Source organism: Mesocricetus auratus, unplaced genomic scaffold, assembly GCF_017639785.1.
Source record: "Mesocricetus auratus isolate SY011 unplaced genomic scaffold, BCM_Maur_2.0 Super-Scaffold_4256, whole genome shotgun sequence".
NCBI classification, from domain to species: domain Eukaryota; kingdom Metazoa; phylum Chordata; class Mammalia; order Rodentia; family Cricetidae; genus Mesocricetus; species Mesocricetus auratus.
Window position 1 is genome coordinate 21,147,521 of NW_024429182.1, and position 26,046 is coordinate 21,173,566.

Here is a 26,046-nt window from a genome sequence, read left to right on the forward strand (position 1 = left end):
CGATAAATCTGATAATGAATCTGAAAGAAAGTCTGGATATACCCAGAAATTCTTTATAGGTGTTTTCATTAAGTACCTACTGGGTACATTCTGTGCAGATTGAATTAAACTTTACAGAAAAATACACAAATCATTGCTCTACCTTCTAGAAGTTTTTAACCATTCGTGAAAAGCAAAATATAACCACAGCACAAAGTGCAGTAATGTTCCTGCATAAAACATTGGCAGACACTTTCCAAAGAGTCACGTATCCTTTGAAACTCCATATCTACGTGTAAGGTTGAAAATCGGGACCAGAGCTGACAAGAGGGCTCAACAGGCAAAGGTACATGGCACTAGCGCCTAACCTGAGTTTGATCTCTGGAAGCCACATAAAGATGGGAGGAGAACTGACTCCACACAGTTGACCTTTGACTTACAGATGTGCACCCTGGCATGTATTCATGAATGTGTGCATGCACACCACACACACAGATTCTTGGTTAGGGTTACTGTTGCTGTGATGAAACACCATGACCAAAACATCTCAGGAGAGGAAAGGGTTTATTTCACGCACAGTTCCATATAACAGTTCATTGCCAAAAGCAGGACAGAAACCCAAGCAGGACAGGAACCTGGAGGTAGGAACTGCTGCAGAGGCAGTGGAGGGAGCTGCTTACTGGCCTGTTCCTCGTGGCTTGCTTAACCTACTTACTTAGAAAGAACCCAGGAACACCAGCCTAGGGATGGCACCACTACAAAGGGCTGGCCCTCCTCCATCAATTATTAATTAAGAAAATGCCCTACAGCTGGATCTGCATTTTCTCAATGAAGTTCCCTCCTTTCAGAGAACTCTACCTTGTGTCAAGTTGACATAAAACTAACCAACCCCTAGACAGAGAATAAATTTAAAAAACAAAGCTTTAACCCAAGCTGAGATTAGTGCATAGTAGGTTGAGATGCAGAATAGCAAAGGACTCGGCACAGCTGGTGTTTACTGAGGGCACACTGCTGCAGTGGTCTTCCAGTTAGATAAGCTAATGCTCTGGGAGTTTGTAAAGTACTAGGATCACCTGGGTCGCCAGGGTTGGAACCACAGTCAGGCAGCTTGAGGACCTGTATTTGTACATTGTGTGGGAGTTGAGGCGAGTTTGGGGAATGTTAAAGTCGTAAGAGCAGAGCAGGGAGAAAGACTTTTTCCAGGACAAGACTTGCTGCGTTTTCCTCCCTCCCCCCTCTCGCTTCCAATCTCCACCTCCTGGTACCAGGTTTTGGGCACTGGGTACCTCATGCCCTGTATAAAGCCAAGACGGAGATTTAAATGGGTTGTTTGGAGAAGCAGACTAGTATGGCTAAATTGCTAGCCTTGATTCCAGTTTTATGCCTTGGATATAAAAATTCTTTAAGACTACAGCCAACCAGGTTCAGACTGCGTGGGAAGCTGGTGCCACTTTCGTGAAAACGGGTTTTTTTCTTCTACAGAAACGACTGGGAGCCCCCAGATAAGAAAGTGGATACGAGAAAATACCGAGCAGAGCCCAAAAGCATTTACGAGTATCAGCCGGGCAAGTCTTCCGTTCTGACCAATGAGAAGATGGTAATGTGCATATGAACGTTCTTTTGTTTCCCTCTGCCCATGCTGTCTAGTTTGGATGCATTGTGTAGCTGGAACACATTCTTCCCCCACTTGAGATAGGCTTGTTTCCTTTAGAACAGTGACAAAAACTGAAGTAGTTCCACCCTCTGCATTTTTGCAGGTCTTCATAAAATGACTCCCGAGTCTGCTTTTAAACAACGTGTTTTTTTTAATGTTTTGTTTTGTTTTGTGGCTCTGTTGTTCCATTTGTGCATGGTTTATGGTTTTAACTCATTTTAATTTTCTACTAACAAAGATTGATCTTACTTCTGTTTTTTTAGGGAAAAAATCTTATTACTATGTTAGGCTTATTGATTAAAGGTATTTCCTTTTTGTAGACAACTTTTGTTTGAAATGGATAGAATTTACAGAAATGACCAGTTTAGCATTGAAATCATTCAAAGATAAATAACTAATAGAATGATGTAACTTGGGGTAAAGCCCTCATCTGTTACATTTTATGTTTTAGGTCTTCTGTCTTTGATTGGCACGGTGTTGAGAAGTAACTTGTCAAATCAGCTTGGCTTCTTGTCCCTTACACAAATTCAAATTTCTAGAACATTGAGTGGGGAAATGGTGTGGAAATTCCAGGCCAACGTGGAAAAGTAAACACTTCTGTAGAACAGGAAGGCTTTACAGATTGATTAGTTCCATATCTGCCAATCATGTCCTCTTTCATTCACCCTTCATTAGAAAAAGCTGCTTCAAATTTTGATAAATGGTTAAAGAGATTCTCCAGGGTTGTGTCAATGTGGCTGGACCGTGGGATGGAGAGGTTACACAGGATTCTGGCTTCGTTCAGAGCTGTTAGCTTGCTGTTCTACATGTTTTTAAGGGGTAATTGATTTGACTTTTACTGAAATGAAAATATGATGCCTTTGTAAATGCTGGAGTAATTTTAATTAGGAAAAAGGTCACCAGTTCACAGAAATGCTTTCAGAGTTGACATTCTTCAGTGTTTGCTGGACACAACAGGTATTTTAAGCAGCCCGTGAGAGACAAGACAAGCCGAAGGACTTCCTTCCTATTCCCTGCTTCATCGAGGGTTCTCTGCCTGCAGGAAGTACCCCACATAATAAGTGTACATGGCAACCTGGTTCCTGGAAAGAAAGCCACACTCCTTAGCAATTAGCCTACTGGCTTCCATTGTGCATTAATACAGTCAGGTGATTTCAGGGATTCTGGAGGACTTTGGGTGCTTTTATTTGGGCAATGATCATTCATAGATTGTCCCTGCTTCTACTGCAGACACCCTTTTTCTTAATTTTGCCTTTGTTTCCACTTTTTCCCCTTGGTCTCAGTGATTTTACCTCTGTGTAGAACTAGGAAAACAACATTATTTTGTTTTCCTCTTTTGTACCACAGTTCTTGGGATCATTGGCATTATTTTTATAAATGCTGGGAAGTGCCCCACAGTGCCTCATGGAGGACCCTCTAGGGAGTGGTGGAGACTGTCCACAAGGATAGCAAAACACCATCTGCTGTTTCAGTACAGGCGCTCCTCTGTGTGTTCCAGGCCTGAGGCCCGTCCATAGCCCCATGTGGGCATCTGCCCAACAGTTTAATTCAGTGCCCTTTACCCCAGCTAGCTCTGTCTTTCCAAAGAGATGTTGATTTTAGAGAGGAATTTCGGTTGAATCTTAATTTTTTGACAAGGCTTGAATTGGTCTATTATGTTTGATCTTTTTTAGTCCTGCTATTTTTATCACGTGAACAGAAAAGCTGCTATGTGAGTTTCTGTGTGAGCCTTGCCTTTTGGTATGAAGCATCTGGCTGACTAGGATTTGAGTGGCACCCTCATTCATATGGCTTTTGAAGAGAACTAAAGAACCATTTCATTAACTAGTAAATGTAAACTGGTGACAGATACAGATTCTAAGTTAGATTTTATTTTAGTTTGCTTTGTCTCTTTATGAAGACAGAAAAAAAATCCCACTTTTTCTTCCATTTGAGTTGCACACTTAATTCTGCCAATTAAAGGGCTAGGCCCAGACACAGCCAACTGTTACCATCAGGAAGAATGTTAATAGGCTATGGAAGTGCCTCTTGCCTTGGAGCATGCTCATACTACCCAGACCCGTGAAACATTACCTTCTGAATCCTCAGGTGACTCGATTCACAAAGGTCTAAATACGTCTCACCTCCCTATCAAAGTATAAGTCAACCTTTTCTCCCTGGTCTTGGAATTAGAGAGGTGTTGGTTGGTCCCTGCTTTATCAGAAATGTCTAGACTTTACATATATATTTGTTTCTGTAATTTCCTATGGGACATGAACTTAATTTAACCAATACATAGAAAAAAATAACTTTCTCCATGCCAGGCTTTGGCATAGATGTTGGAGTTCCTATTCTGTAGGTGTGTGGCAGCCAAGGGCAGACATTGAGATAGTAATGACAGGCAGAGAATGCACGTGGAAGTAGGAACAAGTGGATTTGCCTCTCTTGAGTTCTTTCTCTGGCATTTCACGCTGGCCGCTAGTCCTGCTTTAGAGTGCTGGCTGAACCAGCTATAGAAGATCTGACCTCCAGTCTTGACTCTGCTATGTGCCTTCAGGCATAGAAGACAATTAACCTTCTTGAATCTCAAGGTTTTCATTTGTGAATAGAAATATTATCTGGCCCTCCAACCTGCTGGAGTGCCTGGTAATAATGGCCAAGATGGGTAGTATGGGTCTAAGAGCCACAAAACCTGTAACCCACGGTGTAAGTGAACACACCATGTTCAGATGACTTACTTAATTGAAATCTGAAGCTGGTCTTTGGCTCCTATGTAAGCAAAACATTGTCTTTGAGGAGATGACATTTTCCTGGCAAGCTTCTTACCCTTTCCATGAATTTTTATCAAGCTAGAAAAAGAGCAGCCCACAGCAGGGAAGACCAGAGCCTGGCGTTGTGGAAGAGCCATGGCTATGGGAACCGGGCTCCTCTGCTTCCAGAAGGGTGTTCACTGTTAGTCTGTTCCTTGATTGGATGCTCTGAGCATTTATGCCCAGCAGACTGATGCAGGTGTGAGTGCCCTTGGCAGTACCTTTTATTCCTTTATGTCTGGGCAGTTTTAAGAACTGACACTTTGGGCCCAAGTTATTTAACAAAACCTGCTCTTCACTCAGCATTAGCTTTGGCATTCTGCAAACGGCATTCAAGAATAAAATGATTTAATTCTTTCAGGGCTGTAAATATCATAACTCTTAGGCAGTCTTCCAAAAGAGTTGGTATATTTGTACATTCTATGAAAAAAAGCCTAACCTATTCCCAGGGAACGGCTTATAAATAGTTTTTGTAAAAATAACAAATATGAAGTAGGTTTCATGAAAATTCATCACTCCAGATTGTAGCATTGCCAATGTTTTCAAGCCATCATTTGCTAATGGTTTGTCTTTGTGGACATTGAGCTTCGTTTCACCAAATGAAGGCAGAAGCTCGGCTGGAGAGATAACAGCTAGAGGACCCAAGTTCAGTTCCCAGAAAAAGAGTAAAAGAGCTGGGCTTGGTAGCTTGTACTTACAGTTCCAGCACTGGAGAGGCAGAGCCACGCAGATCCCTTAGGACTTGCTGGCCAGCCAGCCTAGCCTGATTGGCAAACCCTAAGCCAATGAGAACCCCTGGTTCAGAAAACAAGGTAACTGGTCCCTAAGGAACAGCACCTAAAGTTATTCTCTGATATTTACATACATGTGCATAGATACGTAAACACACCTGTACACACATGTGACCACACATGCAAACACACACACACACACACACACACACAAGCGCGCGCACACACATTTAGCAGGCACAATTAATATCTGAATGGGCAGGTCTTCTCCTTCAAGATGGAAACTTTAGAGTAAACTGATCTAGAAGCAAGAGGATGGAGTCAACATGTATTCCCCTCTAGTTTCAAATCATATTTCAGTTAAAGAAAGTCTCTGACAGGTGCCCGTATCTTCCACCTGTAACAGCAAGAATGGTATAGATGTTTAAGGAAGAAGGGCTTGGTAAAAATCACTAAGACAGTTTTCAGTCTGTGGCGCCAATGCTTCCAGGGAGGACTACTGTGAAATGTTGTAGCACTGATGGCCTGTAGGTGGGGCTGGCAGTATGCTCTCCTGTGCCAGGAGGCAGCTAAGTTTCTTGTGTGATATCTTCAATCTCAGAAGAAACCGTGTACATTTTTGTATTTCAAATTGTTATAGAAAAGTCACATCTCAATCTTTTGTAATTTTCAGAGTTACTAAGAACGTAAGAATTTAAGCAAACCTTGAATATCAAACACTCCTGCACCATATGAGTATAATAACTCCCCTCATTAGGAAACTTGGTTTGACTCCTAATCGTCCATTTTTAGTGTTTTCCAGAAGTAGTTGGTATTCCCTAGATAAAGTGCCCGAACTTTAATAATATCAGATGAAATATTAAATCACAGAATCAAATTATCAATCTCAGTGACACATTTTTAGTGCAATGTAAAAGTGAGGCATCTAACTTTGGAATGCACGCAACCCAGAAGTTTCTTCCCCGTTCTGTTCTCTGTCTTGTTCAGCTTTCCTGTCACTTAATTTTTTTCTCAATCCTTTAACATTTATTTGTTAGAACACAGGCTATACTCTGTCTGTACTCATTCCCCACGAATGCTTGTTTAAAATGTTTTTCACTTGTGTCCTCTATTTTGACTTACATCATTCTTCACTTTGCTGTGTATGACACATGGTATCTCACCTACTCATGTGCCATTAAAGATGCAGTATTAACCAATTGGCTTTTCTAAAGCGTCGTTATTTGTATTTATTTTTGAAAACCTTAAAGCAGCCTTGCAAATAAGTACTAAAACTGTCCTAGCCCGTAAACACTGTGTGTTTTATTCTGACATAGATGCTGAATGTTTGGTGTACTCACCACTTTATATGCTCACAGCTAATATTTCTTTACAAGAGGAGATAAGGGCTTTCTTTTCTCCAGTGCTGAAATGATTGAGGACTACTGTGCCCACATGTAGCTTTGTGGTGAAGAGTCGCAGTATGGTGCCGAATCCTCCATCTCCAGTCTGTCTGCCTCTGCTGGGAGACTCAAAATGAATCCCTCGTGGCTCCCTACCTCAGTTTCCCTGTTTTTATGAACACATCCCCTCCCTGTTTTTGCTGGTGTCAGTCAAACTGGACGGTCACTGCCATTGAAGCAGGTGCTGTGTAACTCAAAGCCACTGCATCTCTACTGGCCTGTTCCTGTGTAATCTTTTCATAATGTTATCCTTCTCTTTCTTCCATCTCCCTGTCACCAACCCTTATAGAGTCGGGATATAAGCCCAGAAGAGATAGATTTAAAGAATGAACCTTGGTATAAATTCTTTTCGGAATTGGAGTTTGGGAAACCGGTAAGTGTGATAGCTTCAGTGGTTATACACCTTGTGAAATAATGCTCTTGGTGCATTGTTGCTGCTACGGAATCAGGTCTGTGTGAGGGATTCAGTAGTGGGAGCAGCCATGATTGTCAATAGTCGGGTTGTCTTATCTTACTACAGTCTGTAGGTTTTCCTACGGGAAGGGACAGTGAGCTCTGGGATACACCTTCCTGGAACATCCAGAGAGCATGACCAGGGTATCACTTGTCCTAGGACCTCCCTCTGCCACACCCAACAAATATGGCATTTTTTTCTGCCATCCAGTCACTGTTTTAACCATCTTGAGGATATACTGAAGACAGGCATGGGAGTGCATCACCGAGAAGGCCAGCATCGCAGTGCTTCTGATCATGTTTTTAAAGCATACATGTGAGGCAGGTATCTGAGCAGGCCAAAAAAGGTGCTTCTCTGGGCAGCTACAACTCCAATCCAGCTCAGTTAAAGGCTGCTTTAGGGAATGGTTTCTCTGAGTTGTGCTAGCATTTTCCAGGATTTGGAATGGAGGATAGAATTCTAGAAAATTTAGTGTTTGGCAGCTTCCCTGAGTTATTTCTGAATTGGCAGCACAAACTGACTTTGGCCTTTAGGGAGGGAGTTCCTTAGTCCTGCACCCAGATGAGTTTTAAGCATGAGGATTATCTGAACTCATCTTTCCACCATGGTGATGGACTTTTAACCTGTAGTTACTTTGAATTCCCAATTATAACTGCAAAAGGAGTCCATAGGTGCAAGAGTGAGGCATAGAAAAAGCAAATAGACGTGTATGAGACTCTGACCATTGGTTTTGGTCTCGGATGATCCTTTTGTTTGCAGATAGGAACTGATTTCATAGTTCAGCAAATTGTTGAATCCTGTGCTTTGCATTTTTCATTAAGAAAAGGACAATGGAAAGTCAGGCTGTGCTTTGGAGTTGCTGAATTAATTTAAGGATTCTGAGCTTGTAAGTTCAGGTGTCTTCGAGTTAGGAGGGCCCAGTTGTCTACATTCTACTTGTAGGAACGGGTAGTCCTCCCCTCTGGGCCTTCCTCCATGCATAGCCTCCCCTCCCAGGCCCCATCTGTTGTTGATGACGAGCGCCACCTAGGGACAGCTGAGAGGAAGCATCTAGCTCAATGCACTTAGCTTTTCTCTCCCCTCCTTAGAGCTTTGGTGCACAGTGCACAGCTCATTTCTTCTCCTTTCTCTCTCCCTTTTCTACTGTTTACCATTTGGACGCACCAGTCTTTTCCACTTGCAAAAACATACTGATAGGTGTAGTCCCCTCCAAAGCACTGTGGTTGATGTGCTCACGGAAAGCAAGAGGTACTTGTTTTGGATTGCTTGCTCCAGAATCCATGACAATGATTTTTTGAAATCCCTTTCAGGATCTACAGATGGTTAGTCATCCCCTCATCTACCAAATAACTAAACTAGTTTAATCTGAAATACTACCTTTTTGCAAAAGGTAGGGGACTTTCTTTTAAATCATTACTAGTAATATGTTTCATAAATCTATCACTATAAACAATTCTTGTTGGTATTAGATAATAGTTCAGCCCCAGCCTTTAGAAAGCAGGTCCTGAGAATAACTTGATTAAGTTAACAGTTCTACAAAACACTGTGTAAGTTACCTCATATAAACATGGAGAATACAGGCCTTTTGTCAAATAATACCTTCTCTTGGGGTAGGGGGCATATATATATGATATCCTTAATTTTTGAAGACTTGCCAAAAGTACATGGGCCATCTCCCTAGGAACATCCCTGAGAGAATGTCTACACATGGTTTGAGACGTCCGCAGGGTGGACTTGTTATCTAGTTGAGCCAACAGAGTTGAGGAAGGAGCAGGAGAGTGAGGACTTTTCCTTCTCTCCTTGTTTAATTATAATGGAGTATGGAGGGCATAAACCATGGAAGCCGCTTTGGAAGACGTGTTAGCCAGCCATTCATGAAAAGAAGGCACCTGCAACTCACACAGGGCATCATCTCTACTTTGATTTTGTTGTTCTCACACCAACTTAGGGCCATTATTCCTGAGTAAAAGCCACTAGAACTTTGGTACAGACAGTTGCTCAGCTGTTTTTTTCTTTCCCAACCTCCTTTCCTAAAGTCACTCAAAAAGAACTGAAAACTGCAACAAGATCCTGATTGTTGACCTATAAGTTGCCACAAAATTACAAATAATTCAAGAGTCTAGGGACCACTGGGATAGGTGGTTGATTTATTCAAAGCAAATTTAACTTGTAGACAATTGCTTATGGAATTTTGAGACAAAGAAAGTAAGAAAAAATAGAGATCACACATGAAAAAGCCCCCTTTCCAGACAACCATGGGATGTAGTAAGTGCTAAGAATGAGTGGCAGGTGCGTTACCACTGATCTTATCACAAAACTCATATACACGGACCTGCTGCTGTCAGCTAACACAGCCAGAGTCCGTTTGCCTTTCTTTTGGAGAGGCGTTACAGGGAAAATGAGCACCCCGGCCTTTTAGTCTCCCTTTCTCTCCAATTTCTACAGAATTGATTCAGTTTCTAGCCACAAATTCAAGATGATGTTTCTCAAATGTTAAGCCCTTCAAATGCTTCTGTAGAGTTAATTGACATGAAATTTGTGTGCTGTTGTCTTAGGAGCTCTTGATGATCTCCTGTTTCTGATCTCCCAGAAGTCATATTTTGGGAGATCTTGAGTATATAGTCACAGTCAGAGAATCACTTCTGTGAGAAAAGTTCAGAGTTAGAAGTCTCTGGGAGTTTGCATAGCTTTCACTCCACACATACTCTTGTTAAGCCTATAGATTCTCCTGGCAGATTCCCATCTCTTTGATTCTCCATGAAGGGGCCAAGAGCAAGCAGCATGGCTGAGGAGGATGGGGTGTGTCTCTAGTGATAGCTTACATGCCGCTTAAACTGCTGGTATGAAATGGTCACATGCTCTGTTTGAACTCCCACTCTGGATACCTTTGAACCACACTCTGGGTGCTGTGGTACAAACCAGAGTCACCTTTAGTACTGGTTTCCCTCCAGTGGCTAAGTCTGTAGGTTACACATCTATTGACATGCAATGATTTTTTTTCTTACAGTAGTCGAGACTATTTAAAAAATGTAAACTCTCCAGTGTCAGTCTTTGTGTGAAAAGAAGAGCTTCTAATTTGTTCAGATCTATATTGATGCTTCCCCCCCTTTTAATTTAAATTTCCAGTATTGAGGTTCTGGGATTGATTTAGTCTTGAGACTTAATTAAATACATTTCCTAGTTAGTGCTTTCAGGTTTCCCCGTCCCTGGGGAGCGGACAGCTTTGTGTCTCAGGCAGAGTCCCAGCCCTTTGCTTTGAGTTCACCTTTCTGTACTAGTCTGGTTCCTAGCGTGCCCCTCTTTGTTTGAGCCCCCCCCCCCGTGTTTGTCTTTATGTCTTTATGCTCATTTCTTCATTTCCTCCTCTGCTTCCCGTCAGCCTCCCAAAAAGATATGGGACTATACTCCTGGAGACTGCTCTATCCTTCCTAGAGAGGATAGGAAGGTAATCCCGTGCCTCCTCCGCGGACTGTGTGCTAGACCTCTAGCTTTGGGTGCCGTGAGTGTGTTGTGGCTTTGTGTTCTTTTCTTAGATCTGTTTTTTTTTGTTTTGTTTTGTTTTTTAATTTAGTAACTTGTTTGACTTGGTGATGAAACTATATTTAACGAAGTCTGTGAGACATATACTAATGTTTAGAGTTAAAAACAAAAAACTCTTGTCACAGTCACTATACTCTGACACAGAGGAAGCAGGCCTGTCCTCACAGGTAGGTTTTTGTGGTATTTTAATTCTCATTCGAAGTAGAATAGATGTCTGAAGCTCTGACACCCAGGGTTTCACTGAGCCTGCCTAATATTGCTCTCTCTGTTTGCCTCTCTGTAGACTAATTTCTAGTGAGTTCTTGTGATTGAGTTAGGCCTTCATAACCCTATTAAAATACGACTCTAAGGAAAAAAAAAACCCTCATTTTCAAACTTAACCTTCCATTCCTTCTCCTTTTCTCTAAACTAAAACATTCTTTCTCATCTTTTCTTTCTTGAACCAGACTAATCTAGAAAAAGATCTCAGCTTCAGCCAAGCAGAGTTAGAGGCAGATTTAGAGAAAGTGGAGACGGTTAATAAGTCACCCAGTGCAAACCCGCCACAGGTATTTCCCAGTTTTTCTCTCCATGTCGGTTGCTTTTCAGGCCCTGCTCTGTTTTCTTCTCTGTTCTTTGACTTTATGTTGTGGACATGACAGAGGATGATGCTGCTAGCTTTAAGATGCATGGCTTTCTGAATCCTGTTTGTGCGTGCACACACACACACACACGTGCGTGTGCGTACTCACACATACACATATGTGTGCAACACTCATACAGGCATGCACATGTGTTTGTGAAGACACACATACATGCACACACGGTCAGTTTTCTTGTTTGGATTCCTTTCGAGCTTGACATCTTCCTTAAATGGGTTTTTCAAATACGTATAGGATAGTTGATAATTTGGACTCTCCCCTACCCACCATACCCTGTACTTTTTCTTTGGTGACCTTTTAAAGTTTTTTCCTTGGCTTTGAATTTCCAAAGTGCTATTGGGGGGGCAGTTTTTCTTATCTTCTTTGTAGCCCTGGGAGATGCCAACCTCAGAGGTCATTTTGAGAGACACAGCAGCAGTAGCTGGGCTCAGGGCAACAGAAATAGAAATGGTATTTGTCATTGTAGAGGTCAGCAAGTTCTCAATAGAAAACATACTCCAGATAGCAGACAGCCTGGAAACACGCATTTGAAACTGGGCCTGTGTTAAAAGGTAGGAAGGGGTAAGGAGGCAGTCAGGGCTATAATGATACCCTGTCTCAAAATACAAACCAAACCAAACAACAAAATAATAATAAAATAAATAGAGTTATAATAAAAAAAATCTCCTAGTTTGGTTTGGCACACATCAGGCAGCTCACAACCACCTCTAACTAGCTCCAAAGCCCCTGACCTCCATGAGTAAGCACTTCACACACAAGCCCACACTCACATGCAGACCCATAGTTTTTAAATAATTTACTCATTGCTGTTTTGCATGTCTGTATGTCTGTGTGAGGGTGTCAGGCCCCCTAAAACTGGAGTTGTAGACAGTTGTCAGCTAGCTGCCAGGTGGTTGCTGGGAATTGAACCCCAGCCCTCTGGAAGAGCAGCCGGTGCTCTCTATTTGCGGAAGTGTGCTTTGAGTTCCCTGACGAAACTAAAGAGATTCTTACGAGGAAATAATGGTTTTAGAAGAAATAAAACAGTAATGTAGACACGGCTGCAGTGGCCAGGAAGGGCCTCACACCATGGGAAATGTACAGTTAGTGTTGGATATGGGCTGTATGGAAGCATTATTAAGACAGGGTCAGACCACTGGTGCAAGGAAGTTGGGCACAGAAGTCAGATGCGTGGCTGCAGACTCAAACCCAGGAAGGGGCAGGGAAACCACTGTTTTATGGTAGCCTCCTTGTGAGTCTGGGATAAAAGAGGGGGAAGCTCTTTTCCTCCGTCAGAACTGAAAGGAGACAAAGCGGTAAGTTGTCACATACTCAGCTGAGGCAGACAGGTTATCGAGAGGGAGAAAGATAAAGTGGGATTTCTAACAGCACGAGTACAGGAACCTGGTATAATTACTGTGGGATTGAAGATTCAAGGAAGACACTATCCCAGCCTGTTCTAGAATGAGTTCTGGCTGTGGATATGGCCTAATAACAATGGCTGCCATGCTGGATGAGAGGCTGGCTAAAATAAATCAAGAGACGTTTTTAAAGTAGTCAGACATAACAAGGGAACTCATGCGGAGACGGGGCACAGCAGAGCGGACAGCTACCTCTGTAAGGGCGCAAACCCTGCCAGAGACACCATGGGGCAAGGAAGTGTCTGATGCATCCACAAACCATTTTCCGTTTTCCTGGACTGGTGCTGTTAGTCTTGACCATATGTGAGACATGCTTGCAGGGGCTCTATTCACACACAAAAGAGACTGTCTTCAGGATATGACAGTTGAGGCCACACTTATTGGAGATAGCCATTTTGAGGTACTAGGGAAACATAGAATGTACACGTTCAAAAGAAATGGGGGGATGGGCAGGTTTGGGAAAGACTGTAGACTCAGGAGTGTGACTGAGGAGATGTTGGGTTTCCTTCAGATCACTGATGTAGCTAAAGATGTTTTTGAGTGAGAGAGCACTATTCCCTTAAAGAAGATGAATTGAAGGCAGAAAATGTGTCAGAGGGTAAGGAAGTTGCTGCAATAATTCAAGCAGACCATGGTGGGAGTCCACTCTGTGGAGACACCAACAGGGAGGAGGGAAGGACAGATGGAGAGAGGCTTCCAATGGAGTTATATTGGGTTAGTTTATGTAGTTGCGTGAGGAATGATGAGCTGGGGAAAGGGTTTGGGCTTAGCAGCTAGAAGAGTATGGTTATCACCATGTTGAGGGAGCTAGAAAGAGAATCAATGCAGAGGTAAAGTCATGGAGTTGGTTTCAGGTATTTGGCTTCTGAGATGCTGGCTGGATATCAGGTAGGGATATCCAGAAGGCAGCAGGAACAATAACACTAGATCTTAGGAAGCAGGTAAGGGCTTAAAAAGCCCATCAGAGTTGCCTGCAGGGAAGTGATTGTGGGGTCTTGGGAGTCAATGAAGACATCCAGCTGTCAGCAAGTAAAAGATTGAGATGTAGGGACCGACAGCTACCCACTCGGATGTTGGATGGCACTAGCAAGACAAGGTGAGGCACAGGAAGGACAGTTCAGAGAGTGGAGGGATGCATGATGCAGAGCAAGAGGAGAAATGCAGACTCCCCAGCCAGCTGCTCCAGAGAGATCAATAGAAGTGGACTTGGGGTAGTAAGATGGCTCAGTGAGTGGGCGTTGCTTGCTGTCCAAGCCTGACAACCTGGCTCCCATCCCTGGAGCTGGATGAAGTAGGCGGAAGGAGAGAACTGAGAAAGCCGTTCTCTGACTCCACGCGCGCACCGTGACACACGTTCCCTCCCCGACACAGTAATAAACAAATAAAGATAAATTCCTAGGATACGTCCAGGGAATGGGTTGTAGAAATTTATATAGACTTTGTTTTCTGGGTGTTAGTTTATGAAAAGGAATTTGTGCTGCAGGGTGTAGCATTATTGAGGACACGTGGGGTAGAGACACATGGATGGAGGGAAGGAGAAGACAGGAAGGGTGACCCAGAAGGACCTAACAGGGTCAAGGATTTTCATTGTGGAGCACTGGCAAGGTCTTCAAAAGTAGAATGGGGCACGTGCCAAGAGGTAGGCACCTCATGATGCAGGTGGGCAGGGGACACAAATGTAGGATAGAAGATGATGGGGTTGAGTTGGGGGTTGAGTGTGACAGAGCCTCTCTGAAAAGTAATGGCTCTGGGGGAGGAGAGGGAAACCTCACCCTGGGACACCAGTGCCTCTAAGGGAAAAGACTGAGTTAAGTGAGGGGCCCCCAATGAAGCCACCTCTCCTCCCTGTCATCTCCTCTTCCCTAATCCAGTCTCTTCTTTCACCTTCAGTGTCCTTCTCTTCCCTAAGTGTCTCTTCTCCAGGTAGTTTGTTTTCCTTAAAATGGTTATTAGTAGGGATTATAGTCATTATTAATTAGGGATATCTGTAAAAGTTAACTTCTACATTGATTTACTTACCACAAATATGTTGAACCCTTGGCATTTTTTCTTTCTCTAATGCAACCGAGGAACCTCTGGATTACGGAATTACATTGCTTTCGCTTCTTAGTAGCTCTTGACTGACTTCTGCCTTTTGTTAGTGGCCTATAGTTCTATGAAGCATCCCCCAACCTGTCCTGACAGTGTTGTTACTGGGTTTTGTGGAATTTTGTCTCATTCTCATACTTCTCAACTTACAGGCATAAATGAGTTGTGTGAACATGGTGTGATCATCTTAAAATGCATCTTTAAAATGCAGTTTCTACCTAGAGTGTTGTGTGACCCTCCTGGGTGTGGCGTGTGGGGTGCATGGAAGGATCTACAGTGGGCTTGGCAAGGTTTCTGAGGACTGGAGAGGCACAGATGGAGGGGCTTCTGCTCCCTGGGATTGCTGCTGAGGATAAATGTGAGCTGAAGTCCACCTCTGGCCCCACCTGCATTGTGGCTTCATCTCCTGTGAGGAAAAAGATGAGAGCCTGGCACCCCTCACAGTCTTTATGTCCAAGCCGCTGTCCCTCAGGGGCGCTGTCTACATAACCAAACGGAATTGGCTTGTCTCCTTTCCCTTGCTTTGCAACCTGTGATCCACACAAATCACTCTTCCTTTCTCTTTTCACACTGTTCCTTTTCCTTTTTCTTTTACAGAGCTCAGCAATCAGCCCAGATGTCACACCAGAGCCTCCTGGATAGTAAGTAGCCACTTGGTGTTTTCAGGACCCAGTGTGTGATGGACTAGGCAAGGGTGAGAAAGGCTGGTGTTTGGACCCAGTGTGTGACAGGTGGCAAGGGCTTCGGTGCTGCGGAGGGCTCAGGGCAGTGGGCTGTCCCAGGCCTTGGGCATTGTCGTCCAGTAGTTTGATGGTATTGTAGTTTTCTTTTGTTCTCCCTTTCTCCAAATTAACATTACAATGATTCATGTACAATGATTCACGTTGCTGTCCATTAGCTTTCCTCCAGGTTGGTGTCTTTACCTTTGGAATGGGAAGTTATCTGCCTACATTTATTTTATTTCTTTTGCATGAGAGAGAGAGAGAGAGAGAGAGAGAGAGAGAGAGAGAGAGAGAGAGAGAGAGAGAGAGAGAGAGAGAGAGAGAGTTTAAATGTGGGGTGTGGCTGGGAGGAGGTTAGAGGACAAGTTTTGGGAGTCAGTTCTCTATTCACTGTGAACTCTGAGAATCTAACTGGGTCACCAGGCTCACACAGTAGGTGCTTCTATCTGCTTTGTCTTCTTATTGTCCTGTTTGTCTACATTTGAATCAAAATTGGTCTCAGTGGAACCTTGCAGGGAGGGAGTGTAGCTAAGATGTACCGGGCGTGGAATAAAGATAGAGGGGCAGATGGTAGGATTCAGGGCAGATGGTGGGATTAGGGTCTTAGGTCAGTCCTGCTTTATGGGATGAAAATCTAGGGCTTAGATTTTTATATGGACATGGATTTTTCTCCCTTCTGTCAATTCTTACGATTTTGACTGCACAATGCACATATCTCCCACTCACTTCTTCATGGAGTAACTGATACTGTCTAGGGGTGCAGGAATGGGTTTATTTTCTCTGACAATTAATTGAAAAGCAGGAAAGAAATGGAAATCTTGGGGTATCCCAACAGGCTACCCAGTCTACCATATGATAACCTGAGAGATTAGGGTACCTTCTAGATTTTTAGTTTCATTAATAAAAGAATTTAAGAATGGCATATAAGGTAATCATCAATGTCATTATCCGGAAAGAGCAGTTAAGGTAGCCTCTCCACTATTGCCTAGTTTGCCAGTTGGTGTCATCCTTGTAAATCTCTGGAGATCTCACTAGTGCCAGATCTCTCCTCAAACCTATAATGTCTCCCTCTATTATGTTATCTCTCATCCTGTTCTCCTCTATTCTTCCCCCGACTCACCTTCCTGCTCCCCCATGTCCTCCTCTCCCCTCCTCTTCTCCCCCTGGGGAGCGGAGTGGGGATTGGGTGGGAGGTTAGGGGGGCTGGGGGAGGAGGGGAGGGTGAGGGAGCTGGGGCTGACATGTCAAGCAAGCTTGTTTCTAATTTAAATAAAAGAATTTTTAAAATTTAAAAAAATTAAAAAGAATTTAAGAATGGGTAGATAGAAGCCTGAGGACAGCTTATTAGAACTTACGAGGAGAACCCCAGGGCATCAATCCCTAGCTGCCTAGACGGAAGGACTGAGAAGGAAAAGCCATGCTGCTTGAGTTAGGCCCTCACAGGCCAGCCACCTGGCAGCAGGCAGCCACGTGGTCAGCACGGGAGCTTTTGACAAAGTAAGGAAGCCAAAAGTGTCAATTAGGGAGTTAAAAAGCAGACTTAGGTTCTGGCCAGCAGCTGACAGAAAAAGAAAACAAAACTAGTTACATCTTTCTCTGTCAAGCTTCGGAAAGGCTTGCCGATCCAGCAGAACATCATGGTGGCTCCATTGGACTGCATTGGAGGTGGGAATTCTGGAAAGGAAAGCACATTATCATAAGGTGAAACTGCCTTGCTAGAGATGACCCCATACCCAAGCCACCCACCCACCTGCCCCATTGGATTAATCTTTATGGGAGGAGACAAGGGCGTGTGTCCAGCTAGAGATAGATCCCATTCATAACAGTCCTCCCTCTAATCTTTCTCCCAGCATGCCTTTCCCGGGGCTTTCCCATGCAGCTGTTATCCCAGCTGAACATTTTCAGGGCTACCCTTATCTTGCCCCAGCAGATCCGTAGTAGATAGCAAAGGCTTAAGCTGTATAAACAAGTACTAACTGAACTTTCTTATGGACAGGCTTCTGGCCTCAGCCTCTCTGCCAGCTATCTGAATCGTTTGTGTATACTTTCCTAATTGCTAATTATAAACTCCCTAAGGGTGAGGCCTTCCATCTCCAGGGTGCCAGGTAGTAGACCTGATAAAACTGAGGTGAGGTAGGTTTTGGTTGCACTGGGCATTTTAATCAGGGCTCTCTGCCCCCCTTGCTTCAGGGTTGCCTGGAGTTAACTGCTGCCGGGCCTTCCCTCTGCCTCTCATCTGCCTGAACTACACTGGGCAGAGAAGCCTGCTTCACCGAGTGCCCCCGGCTCAGTAAATTTCTAAGTTCTGCTAGCACTATGCGCTTATCACAATAGGAATTTTTGTATGGTCCCTTGACTGTCTGGGAGATCCCCTCACCCCCACAGAATGAGTATAATAAATGGCAGGCAAAGTGGCAGAAGGATGAAGTACATGAGGGCTGAAAGTAGAAGTCACTACCATGGCCAGTCAGGGTCAAGAACACAGGTCTCATCGTACTTATATGCTTATTGAGCACTTAGTGAGTACTGGGTCCTCTCTTCACATTATCCCTCCGCGCGTCCCAGGAGCAGGTGTAAGCATCAGTCTCCAGGGTACTGGTGTGGAAATGGGCACACTAGGGCAGTGTTCTGCTCACAGTTTCATAACTGCTGTACCAGTGCTCTACCCAAAGCAGGAGCAGTGATGCTCAGGGCCAGGTGTTAGTAGTAGAACCTCACCTAAACTATTCTGGTGCAAACTTGGTGATAACATTGCTGAGCACTCAATAAAGCTTGCCGATATCAAGCTGCTAAATACAATCAATATAAGCAACTCCTTGCAATACTGGCCTAGCAGGATTGAAAGTGATGAATATAACAGAGCCCACTTTTTTTCAGGCACTCTGAGCCTTTTTATGTGATGTTTTCCTAGCCAATCTTCCTCCCGCCCTCACTCTCTCTTTTTCTGTTGATGGGGTCTCACTGTATAGCCCTGGCTGTCCTGGAACTCTGTGTAGACCAGGCTGGCCTCACACTCACAGAGATCTGCCTGCCTCTGCTTCCTGTGTGCTGGGGTTAACAGTGTGCACCACCACAGCAGGTTTCCAGTCTTCCTTCTATTACTGAAATAAGTCTCCACAGACCTCAGTTTGATTTTGGTGGTGGGTGGACAGCTCGTCTGAAATGTTTGGTAGGACAAACTGCATCAAATGCTGAGGTCTGGAGCTGGTGGGGTACCAGCCCAAGCGTGGTACCTGACATAAAGAGTAGTGAATAAGCTCCCAAGTCACAATTAACTGGACTCCAGCTTCCCAAGCTCACTGCAACTAGAGCCTCTTGATGGAGGTACTGGGGTGACATGTTGAGGAGACATTGCCAAGGAATGAGGAGCCATTAGCAGCTTTGTGGAACCCACAGAATTAACCTTAAGGCCACTTTCTTGGGCGGATTGAAATGTAGACTTTTATTCATGAGCATTGATTATCTCACAATTTTAACAGCTGGGTGTAGCAGTGTGCCAGATGATTGAAAGTTGGAGGCCTGCCTGGGAGATGGGAAACATTGACTCAAAAGACAAACAAGCAAAAATTGATGATGATGATGATGATGGTGGTGGTGGTGGTGGTGGTGGTGGTGGTGGTGGTGGTGGTGGTGGTGGTGGTGGTGGTGGCGCCTGCAGGGCAGGGAGCCCGGGAAGGGTGAGAACACAGTCAACCATAGTCTGTTACATAGTCAACAATAGTTCCAGTATCCTAACACAGTGACCAGTCCTGTCCCTCAAGTGCATTTTTTATAGTTACTATCATAATGTATGCCTGGTTTTATATTTTTATTCTCCAAGTGTTTCCAGATCTTTAAGTTTGTAATTTTCATCTAACCATTACTTATCCTTTCAACATATTAAAACTGTCTTCGCTTAACCAAAAGAACTTTTTTATCATTTTTTATTTTAATTTTTAAATAGCTTGTTTTACATGTCAATCCCAGTTCCCTCTCCCTCCCCTCCTCCCGCACTCCCCTTCCCCCCCACCCTCCCACCCTATTGCCAAATCCTTCCACATAGGGGATATCTAGAGTCTGTCATTTTACTCTGGGTAGGGTCCAGGCACTCCCCTAAGAGTCCAGGCTGAGAGAGCATCCCTCTTTGTGCTATAGGCACACGAAGACTGTTTGTATACCAGGGATAGACACTGATCCACAACTCAGGGTCCCATAGGTTGCCCAGGCCTTCTCGCTGACACTCACATTTGGGGGGGTCCAGATCAGTCCCTTGCTGGCCTCCCCACTGTCGGTCTGGGGTCCAAGAGCTCTCCCCTGTTCAGATCAGCTGTCTCTGCTGGTTTTGCCAGCCCATTCTTTGCCAATTTGCTCATCACTCCTCTCTCTGTCACTGGGTTCCTTGGGTTCAGTTCAGTGTTTAATTGTGTGTGTTTGCCTCTGCTTCCATCAGTCACTGGATGAAGGCTCCCGGATGGTTATAGTCATCAAGTTCATTATCAGGAATGGGCATTCGAGGTGGTCTCTCCACTATTGCTTAGCTTGCCAATTGGTGTTGTCCCTTTAGATCACTCGAGGTCACTCTGGTGCCTGATCTGTATTCGATCCTATGATTCCCTCTTCCCCCTATTCTACTCCCACCCCCTCAACTTCCTGTTCCCCCATGACCAACTCTCTTTCTCTTCACCCCCTCTCTTCTTCCCAGGTCCCACTCCCCCCCACCCCTCGCCGTGTTCCCCATCCATTCAGAGGATCTTGTCTCCATCCTCTTCTCTTGGGTACTATGCATATATGCATATCTTTTAGGTTCTTTCCTGTTTCCCAGACTCTCTATCAGTGGAAGTGCAAACTGGCACTATCCTGATCCATGTCTAACATCCATATATGAGTGAGTACATACCATGTTTGTCTTTTTGCGACTGGGTTACCTCACTCAGGATGGTTTCTTCCAGTGCTATCCATTTCCCTGCGAATTTCAAGATTCCATTGTTTTTTTCTGCTGAGTAATACTCCATTGTGTAAATGTACCACATTTTCTCTATCCACTCTTCAGTTGAGGGGCATCTAGGTTGCTTCCAGGTTCTGGCTATTACAAACAATGCTGCTATGAACATAGTGGAGCAGATGCCCTTGTTGTATGAACTTGCCTCATTTGGATATATGCCTAAGAGTGGAATTGCCGGGTCTAGTGGTAGATTAATTCCCATTTTCCTGAGGAATCTCCATACTAATTTCCAAAGAGGCTGTATGAGTCGGCACTCCCACCAGCAGTGGAGGAGTGTTCCTCTCTCTCCACATCCTCTCCAGCATAAATTGTCTTCAGTGTTTTTGATTAGAACTTTATATATCCAGCAGGTGGCACTCAAGGAAAGCTTCTCTTTCTGAACCTGCAGTTTCCTTAATCTGAGAACAAAACACATCCTGAAGATCTATATAAAACACTGGAGATTCCTCAGCCTTAAAAAATAAGGTTATATGTGTAGTTTTTCAGTTTAGAGTCATTTATTCCATCAGCATTTGTGTGTAGTATTTGAGTTTAGAGTCATCTATTCCATCAGCATTTGTTAAACAACCTCACTGGGCACCAGGTTTTGGGAGATTAATGCAGTTGACAATCTGCCAGGGCTCCCTGTGATGTGACACAGATTTGTTAGCAGTAACTTGAATCCAGTGAGGCTAATGTAATGCTGGGATCCAGAAGGGAGTGGGCACCTCTTACTGTGTGGAGGGTGAGAGATCAAGGAAGGCTTTGTAGAGCTGGGGAAAAAAGAGTAATGGGAACATTATATTATAAAATTTTTAAAGAAATAAAATTTTCATCTATCACTAAGTTCTATTAGGATAGAACTTCAGAGGACTATATGGACTCCCTCCCACAAAATTGCATTAATGGCAATTACTTGTTTTTCTTCGTAATGTTGTCAAATTATCTTGAACAGGAAAGATATAAGTTTTATTTTCTTTTCAATTGTGTGTGTGTATGTATGTATGTATGTGTGAGTTCATAGGAGTTCAGTGTCCTTGAAGATAAGAAGGTGTCAGATCCCCTGGAGCTAGAGATATAGGCAGTTGTGAGCTGCCTGACATCTGGAAGCTGAACTCAGGTCTGAGAGAGCAGGGTGTGCTCTTAACTGCCAAGTCATCTCTCCAGGGCTAAAACTGGTCAGTTATGTTCCTTATTGAATCTCTTCCACCTATGAGAGTGACTGACACATAGAAGGTGCTCGATAAGTACTTGTTTAGTAAATGAGCACACAATGGATTGCCATATGTCTTTCCTAGATGTAATACCAGCAGTGATTGCAGGGGTTGGGGCTGGAAACTGGGAGGGGTTACATGTAGCAGGATCATAGATGAGTGATAGTGAAAAGACAACCTGGGAGCAGAGAGAGTAAGGTGGTTGATGTAGACTAGGGAGACAGCTTAAAGAGCCTGGGAGAAAGGAAAAGAAGGGGCTCATTCCTTAGGCTTTCTGCCTGAGTGAGGGCAGGTGGCTGAACAGGCCAGGTGTGGTTTAGGATGTGTTGGGTTGGAGATGTCTGAAGAACCCAGGTGATGCGCCTGTCAGTCATCTCGGAGTCTAAAAGAAAGGTGTACAGGTTCGTGATGGATTCTCCCAGATAGTTGCACAACCAGGGTTAGTTTTACAAATGAAAGAAACCGAAGCCAAGAACACCATCTTATTTGCAAGCTTTTAAACAACTTTAAATGTAAGCGCATCTCAGTGGGTGCCTTCCTTTTTAGAATCTGGCTTTTCAAAACCCTGTCCACTGCACCCAGACCTCTGTTAGTGCACGTGAAAGCAGCTGAGTGAGCTCTGCTCTCTCACTTTATTCTTCCAGTGAGTGTGTTTTTGTTGAAACCTCTTAAAACCCCACGGCCAGCTCTGCCTCTCAACCGGAGGCTCAGTTCTCTGCCTGTCCCTGGATCACTCAGTCTGAACCCAAACCTGACTCAGCACTGGCTTCTCAGAGCTGAGCTTCCAACTTCACTGATTCTGATTGGTGTCAGTAGCTGCTAATTCTGGCTGTAGCTCCTTCAGCCAGCCAATGAGCCAGTGTGACTTCTCAAGTCTGATCTTTTTAGATATAGTCAAGACCCGGGAACTCAGATTATAAGCAAATGTAGTCACCACTCTTGACCTCAGTTTTCTCTTTTGAGCAGTGGAACAAATGACCCAACATTAGGGGAGCTGTTGGCGATGATGTCTTTAAAAACACGTGCTGAGGCTCTTGGGTACTGCCCCTAAATAAGGTACCTTGGCTGTACCTTGGGCATCTGGGAAAAACATTCTTTTGTTAGCTTTGGTATCAGAAAGAAAACATTTGGCTGTAGCAACTGCATTCCCAGAGGTTTCCTGAGTGCTGGCCTGTCATTCTATGGGAAGCAGGAAGAAATGGGTGGGACACAGAGCAGGCAGGCTGGATGGGAGAGTACTGAGGCTGCTGAGGTAGAGGCCCTAGGTCAGGCCAGGCGGCTGTGAGAAAGTAGAGGTGGGCTGGAGGTCTGCCTGAGGCGGGGGTGATTCAGAGCATACAGGTGGCAGGGTAGAAGCTGTCCAAGTTACTCTCCAGTGCCGCCCTCACACCAGAGTCCTCAGTCCCCGAAGCTGGGGGCTGACAGAGTCACAGGACAGCTGCATGTCAACAGTTGTGCTGTTGGGATTTGTACAAAAGTGATAAAATATGCTGTTATGCTGACTTTTAATTAGGAAACCCAAACAGCCTTAAAAGCCAATTTAGATGAACTTCCACATTTTTGGAGGCGGTATCTATAGAAGCACCCTTTGGATCCTCCTTTTTAACAGCCCATGAGTTTTTCATCAGCAGGGATGAGGAGATGGAGTATTTTATTTATTTATTTATTCATTCATTCATTCATTCATTCATTTTTTTAGCAAAACCTGTGGGTCAAAAGCTGCCTGGACAGAGCCAGTGTCTCCAGCCAGGCCTGACCCCTGAGCCTAGGAAAGCCAAATCCTTTTCTCTAGGGTATGGGGAGTGCCTGCAGGCTGGTTTGTGGGTGCCTGTGATGACAGCCATCCGGGTTGTCCTGATTACTTACAGTGAAGCTTCTTCCACCATAGCTATGGTTCCTGGTCACTGATGTCAGGGTAAGGATCTCTAAATCACCTTTTTCCATGGTTTTATGTACCAAGGTGTATCATTACTCAGTCCAAAGTATGCCAGATTTTACATTTAGAAAGTGTAGCCTTTTATTCATTGGGAACATTCACTGGGTGTCCTCACAAGCAGTATAGTCCAGAGGGCTCTTGGAAATCAAGGCAAAGCCCTGGGGGAAAAAGTCAGTCCAGTGTGATTCTCTCTAAGTTTTCTCCAAGTGAGAGAGGAACCCAGAAGACAGCTTGGTGCTGGCTTCATTTGCATGGTTTTCAGCCTTGAGACTTGGTTTTCTTGTCTTTTGGGTTCCAGTGATTTTTTTTCTTTCCTATTTCAGGTAACAAGGAAAAAAAATCCCTTCATCCAGGCTGTAGAGAACAGGAAGGACCTGTAGCCTCAGACAGGCCCCTGAAATAGCTGTTATAAAGCCTGTAGCCTGTGGTGAGCTCCAGGTAGTGGCAGCAGTTATTGTTATTCTTGCTGGAGGCACTTAGTGACTGGAAGATGCAGCCATCACTGCATCTCAGAGACTCCTCTCTCCCTTGATTCCTGGGTTCTGGTACCACTTGTTCCTGGGATGGCGCCTTGGCAGATGATACTTGGTGATAATGATAATGAAACTTGATACCCTTGATTCCTGCAGCATGTGAACCACTGCCTCATTGGCCAGAGAGAAGTGTCACACTCATTCCAAAAAGAATTTACAATAGCTAGAAAAATACCTAGATTTCAAAGAAGATAAAATAAATGAAGACCTAGAGAAATGGCTCAGTAGTTGGGAGTCTTACTGTTCTTGCCGAGGAACCAGGTTGGTGTCTAGCAGCTCACAACTGTCTGTAACTCCAGCTCCAGGGCATCCGATGCCCTCTTCTGGCTTCTCTGAGCATTGCACCCATGCAGGCACACACTGATACACATAAAATAGCAATAGACCTTTAAAAACATAAATGAATCAGAAGTTGGAGTGATGGCTCACCAATTAAGAGCACTTGTAGGTCTTTCAGAGGCTCCAAGTTCAGTTCTCAGGACCCATATGATGGCTCACAACCATTCATAACTCTAGTTCCTAGATGTCTAGTGCCTTCTTCTAGCCTTTGTGGATAGCAGACATGTATGTGGTACAAATACATACATGTGGGCAAAACATTCACACACACACATATATATATATAACACGTGAGTTTAAAAACAAAGTTTATGCTTTAAAAATAATGAAGCAAATAATTGGGCCACAGTGTGTGAATGATAAATGCTGTCAGGTTCTGAAAAATGTTTTGGAAGAAGTGAATTCTCGATGTGGCTGTTAGGCTTGGCGTGGTGGTAGATTCTGCTGTGTGGAGGCTGAGACAAGAAGGTCACCTAAGCCAGAGGCTCAGGACAAAATCCTAGCTGTGATAAGGGCACGTAGAATCCCAGGTCTGACCCTGCTCAGTGGCTGGTTTCCCTGAGGCCACAGGGGAAGAGGCCTAGGGCTCTCTTCCTTTTGCTGGTGATTTTGATGTTTCTGTCAGTCAACACTCTCATGCAAAGTAACCTAGGAGATATAATCTAGGCCGTGGACTTGAATTTTCTGCCCACACCTCAGTCCTCAGTATCTTTTGCTCATGTCCCTGGTCATGGCATCGTGTGTATAACCACTCAGCTCCTTGGTATCCTACCCACCCTTTTTCTTTCTTTAAAAGATAGGATCTCACTGTGTAGCTCAGGCCGGCCTCAGACTTAAACTCTGCCTGCCCCAGCCGCCCAGGTGCTGGGATCACAGGCCCTTATTTATTCTGTAGAGCGCAAATGGAGTCATTATACCTTGGAAGCTTTGTTGCTTAGATAGTGTCCCTGTGTACCCAGGCCACGGTGGCCTGCCGTCTGCAGAAATCTGTGTCTAAATGAACAGGCACTGAGAAAGCCCAGGGCCTGAGCAGAAACCAGTTTTCTTCTCAACTGGTGACAAACAGGCATTTTAGAAGAATACTGAACAAGCTAACTTTGTATGTTTCTCCTCCCTCCCCTTTTCTCTTTTAAAATGACCTTGCTCGTAGTATATATTCTTCCAACTTCCATGCAGTGAAGAGAGAACCAGATGGGACCCCCGGGGTTCTTGCTAGCTTGGAGAATGAGAGGCAGATTTATAAAAGTGTCTTGGAAGGCGGCGACATCCCTCTTCAGGGCCTGAGTGGGCTCAAGCGACCCTCCAGCTCGGCTTCCACTAAAGGTAACCAACAGGCTGAAGCCTGCAGGCGTCTGTCTCCTACCTACCTGAGTGTTGGCAGCGGGTGGACGTCCAGCAACAGGGACAGCTCTGGCTATTCAGGTCCAAGTCCAGGCCTTGGAGCCTGCTCGTGCCCCTTACTTATTTTCCTGCCGGCCATTTTTCTTTCTGGTATTAATGGACCCCACCCTCAACCTTGCTGTCTCTGAAACATCTCTCTCTCTTTGTTGTTCTAATACCCTCTTCCTAGAGTTAGCTGAGCCTCAGCCTTCCCTAACTGCCAGGTGGCCATTTCTCTCGTTGC

General features: G+C 44.4%; 1 protein-coding gene across 50 annotated transcripts in view; it reads left to right on the forward strand.

Moving 5' to 3' along the window:
* The window catches only part of Sorbs1 (sorbin and SH3 domain containing 1), a 224,215-nt gene that overhangs the window by 162,828 nt on the left and 35,341 nt on the right, over nt 1–26,046 (forward strand). For 30 of the 50 annotated variants that reach the window (XM_040744733.1, XM_040744762.1, XM_040744828.1 and 27 more), the window contains 6 exons: nt 1,462–1,576; nt 6,885–6,968; nt 10,429–10,494; nt 11,036–11,137; nt 15,316–15,359; nt 25,573–25,745. In XM_040744733.1, the coding sequence (XP_040600667.1) occupies nt 1,462–1,576; nt 6,885–6,968; nt 10,429–10,494; nt 11,036–11,137; nt 15,316–15,359; nt 25,573–25,745 (584 nt within the window). The remainder of the gene's footprint in view (nt 1–1,461; nt 1,577–6,884; nt 6,969–10,428; nt 10,495–11,035; nt 11,138–15,315; nt 15,360–25,572; nt 25,746–26,046) is intronic. The other 20 variants (XM_040744813.1, XM_040744860.1, XM_040744863.1 and 17 more) reach the window with 4 other exon arrangements.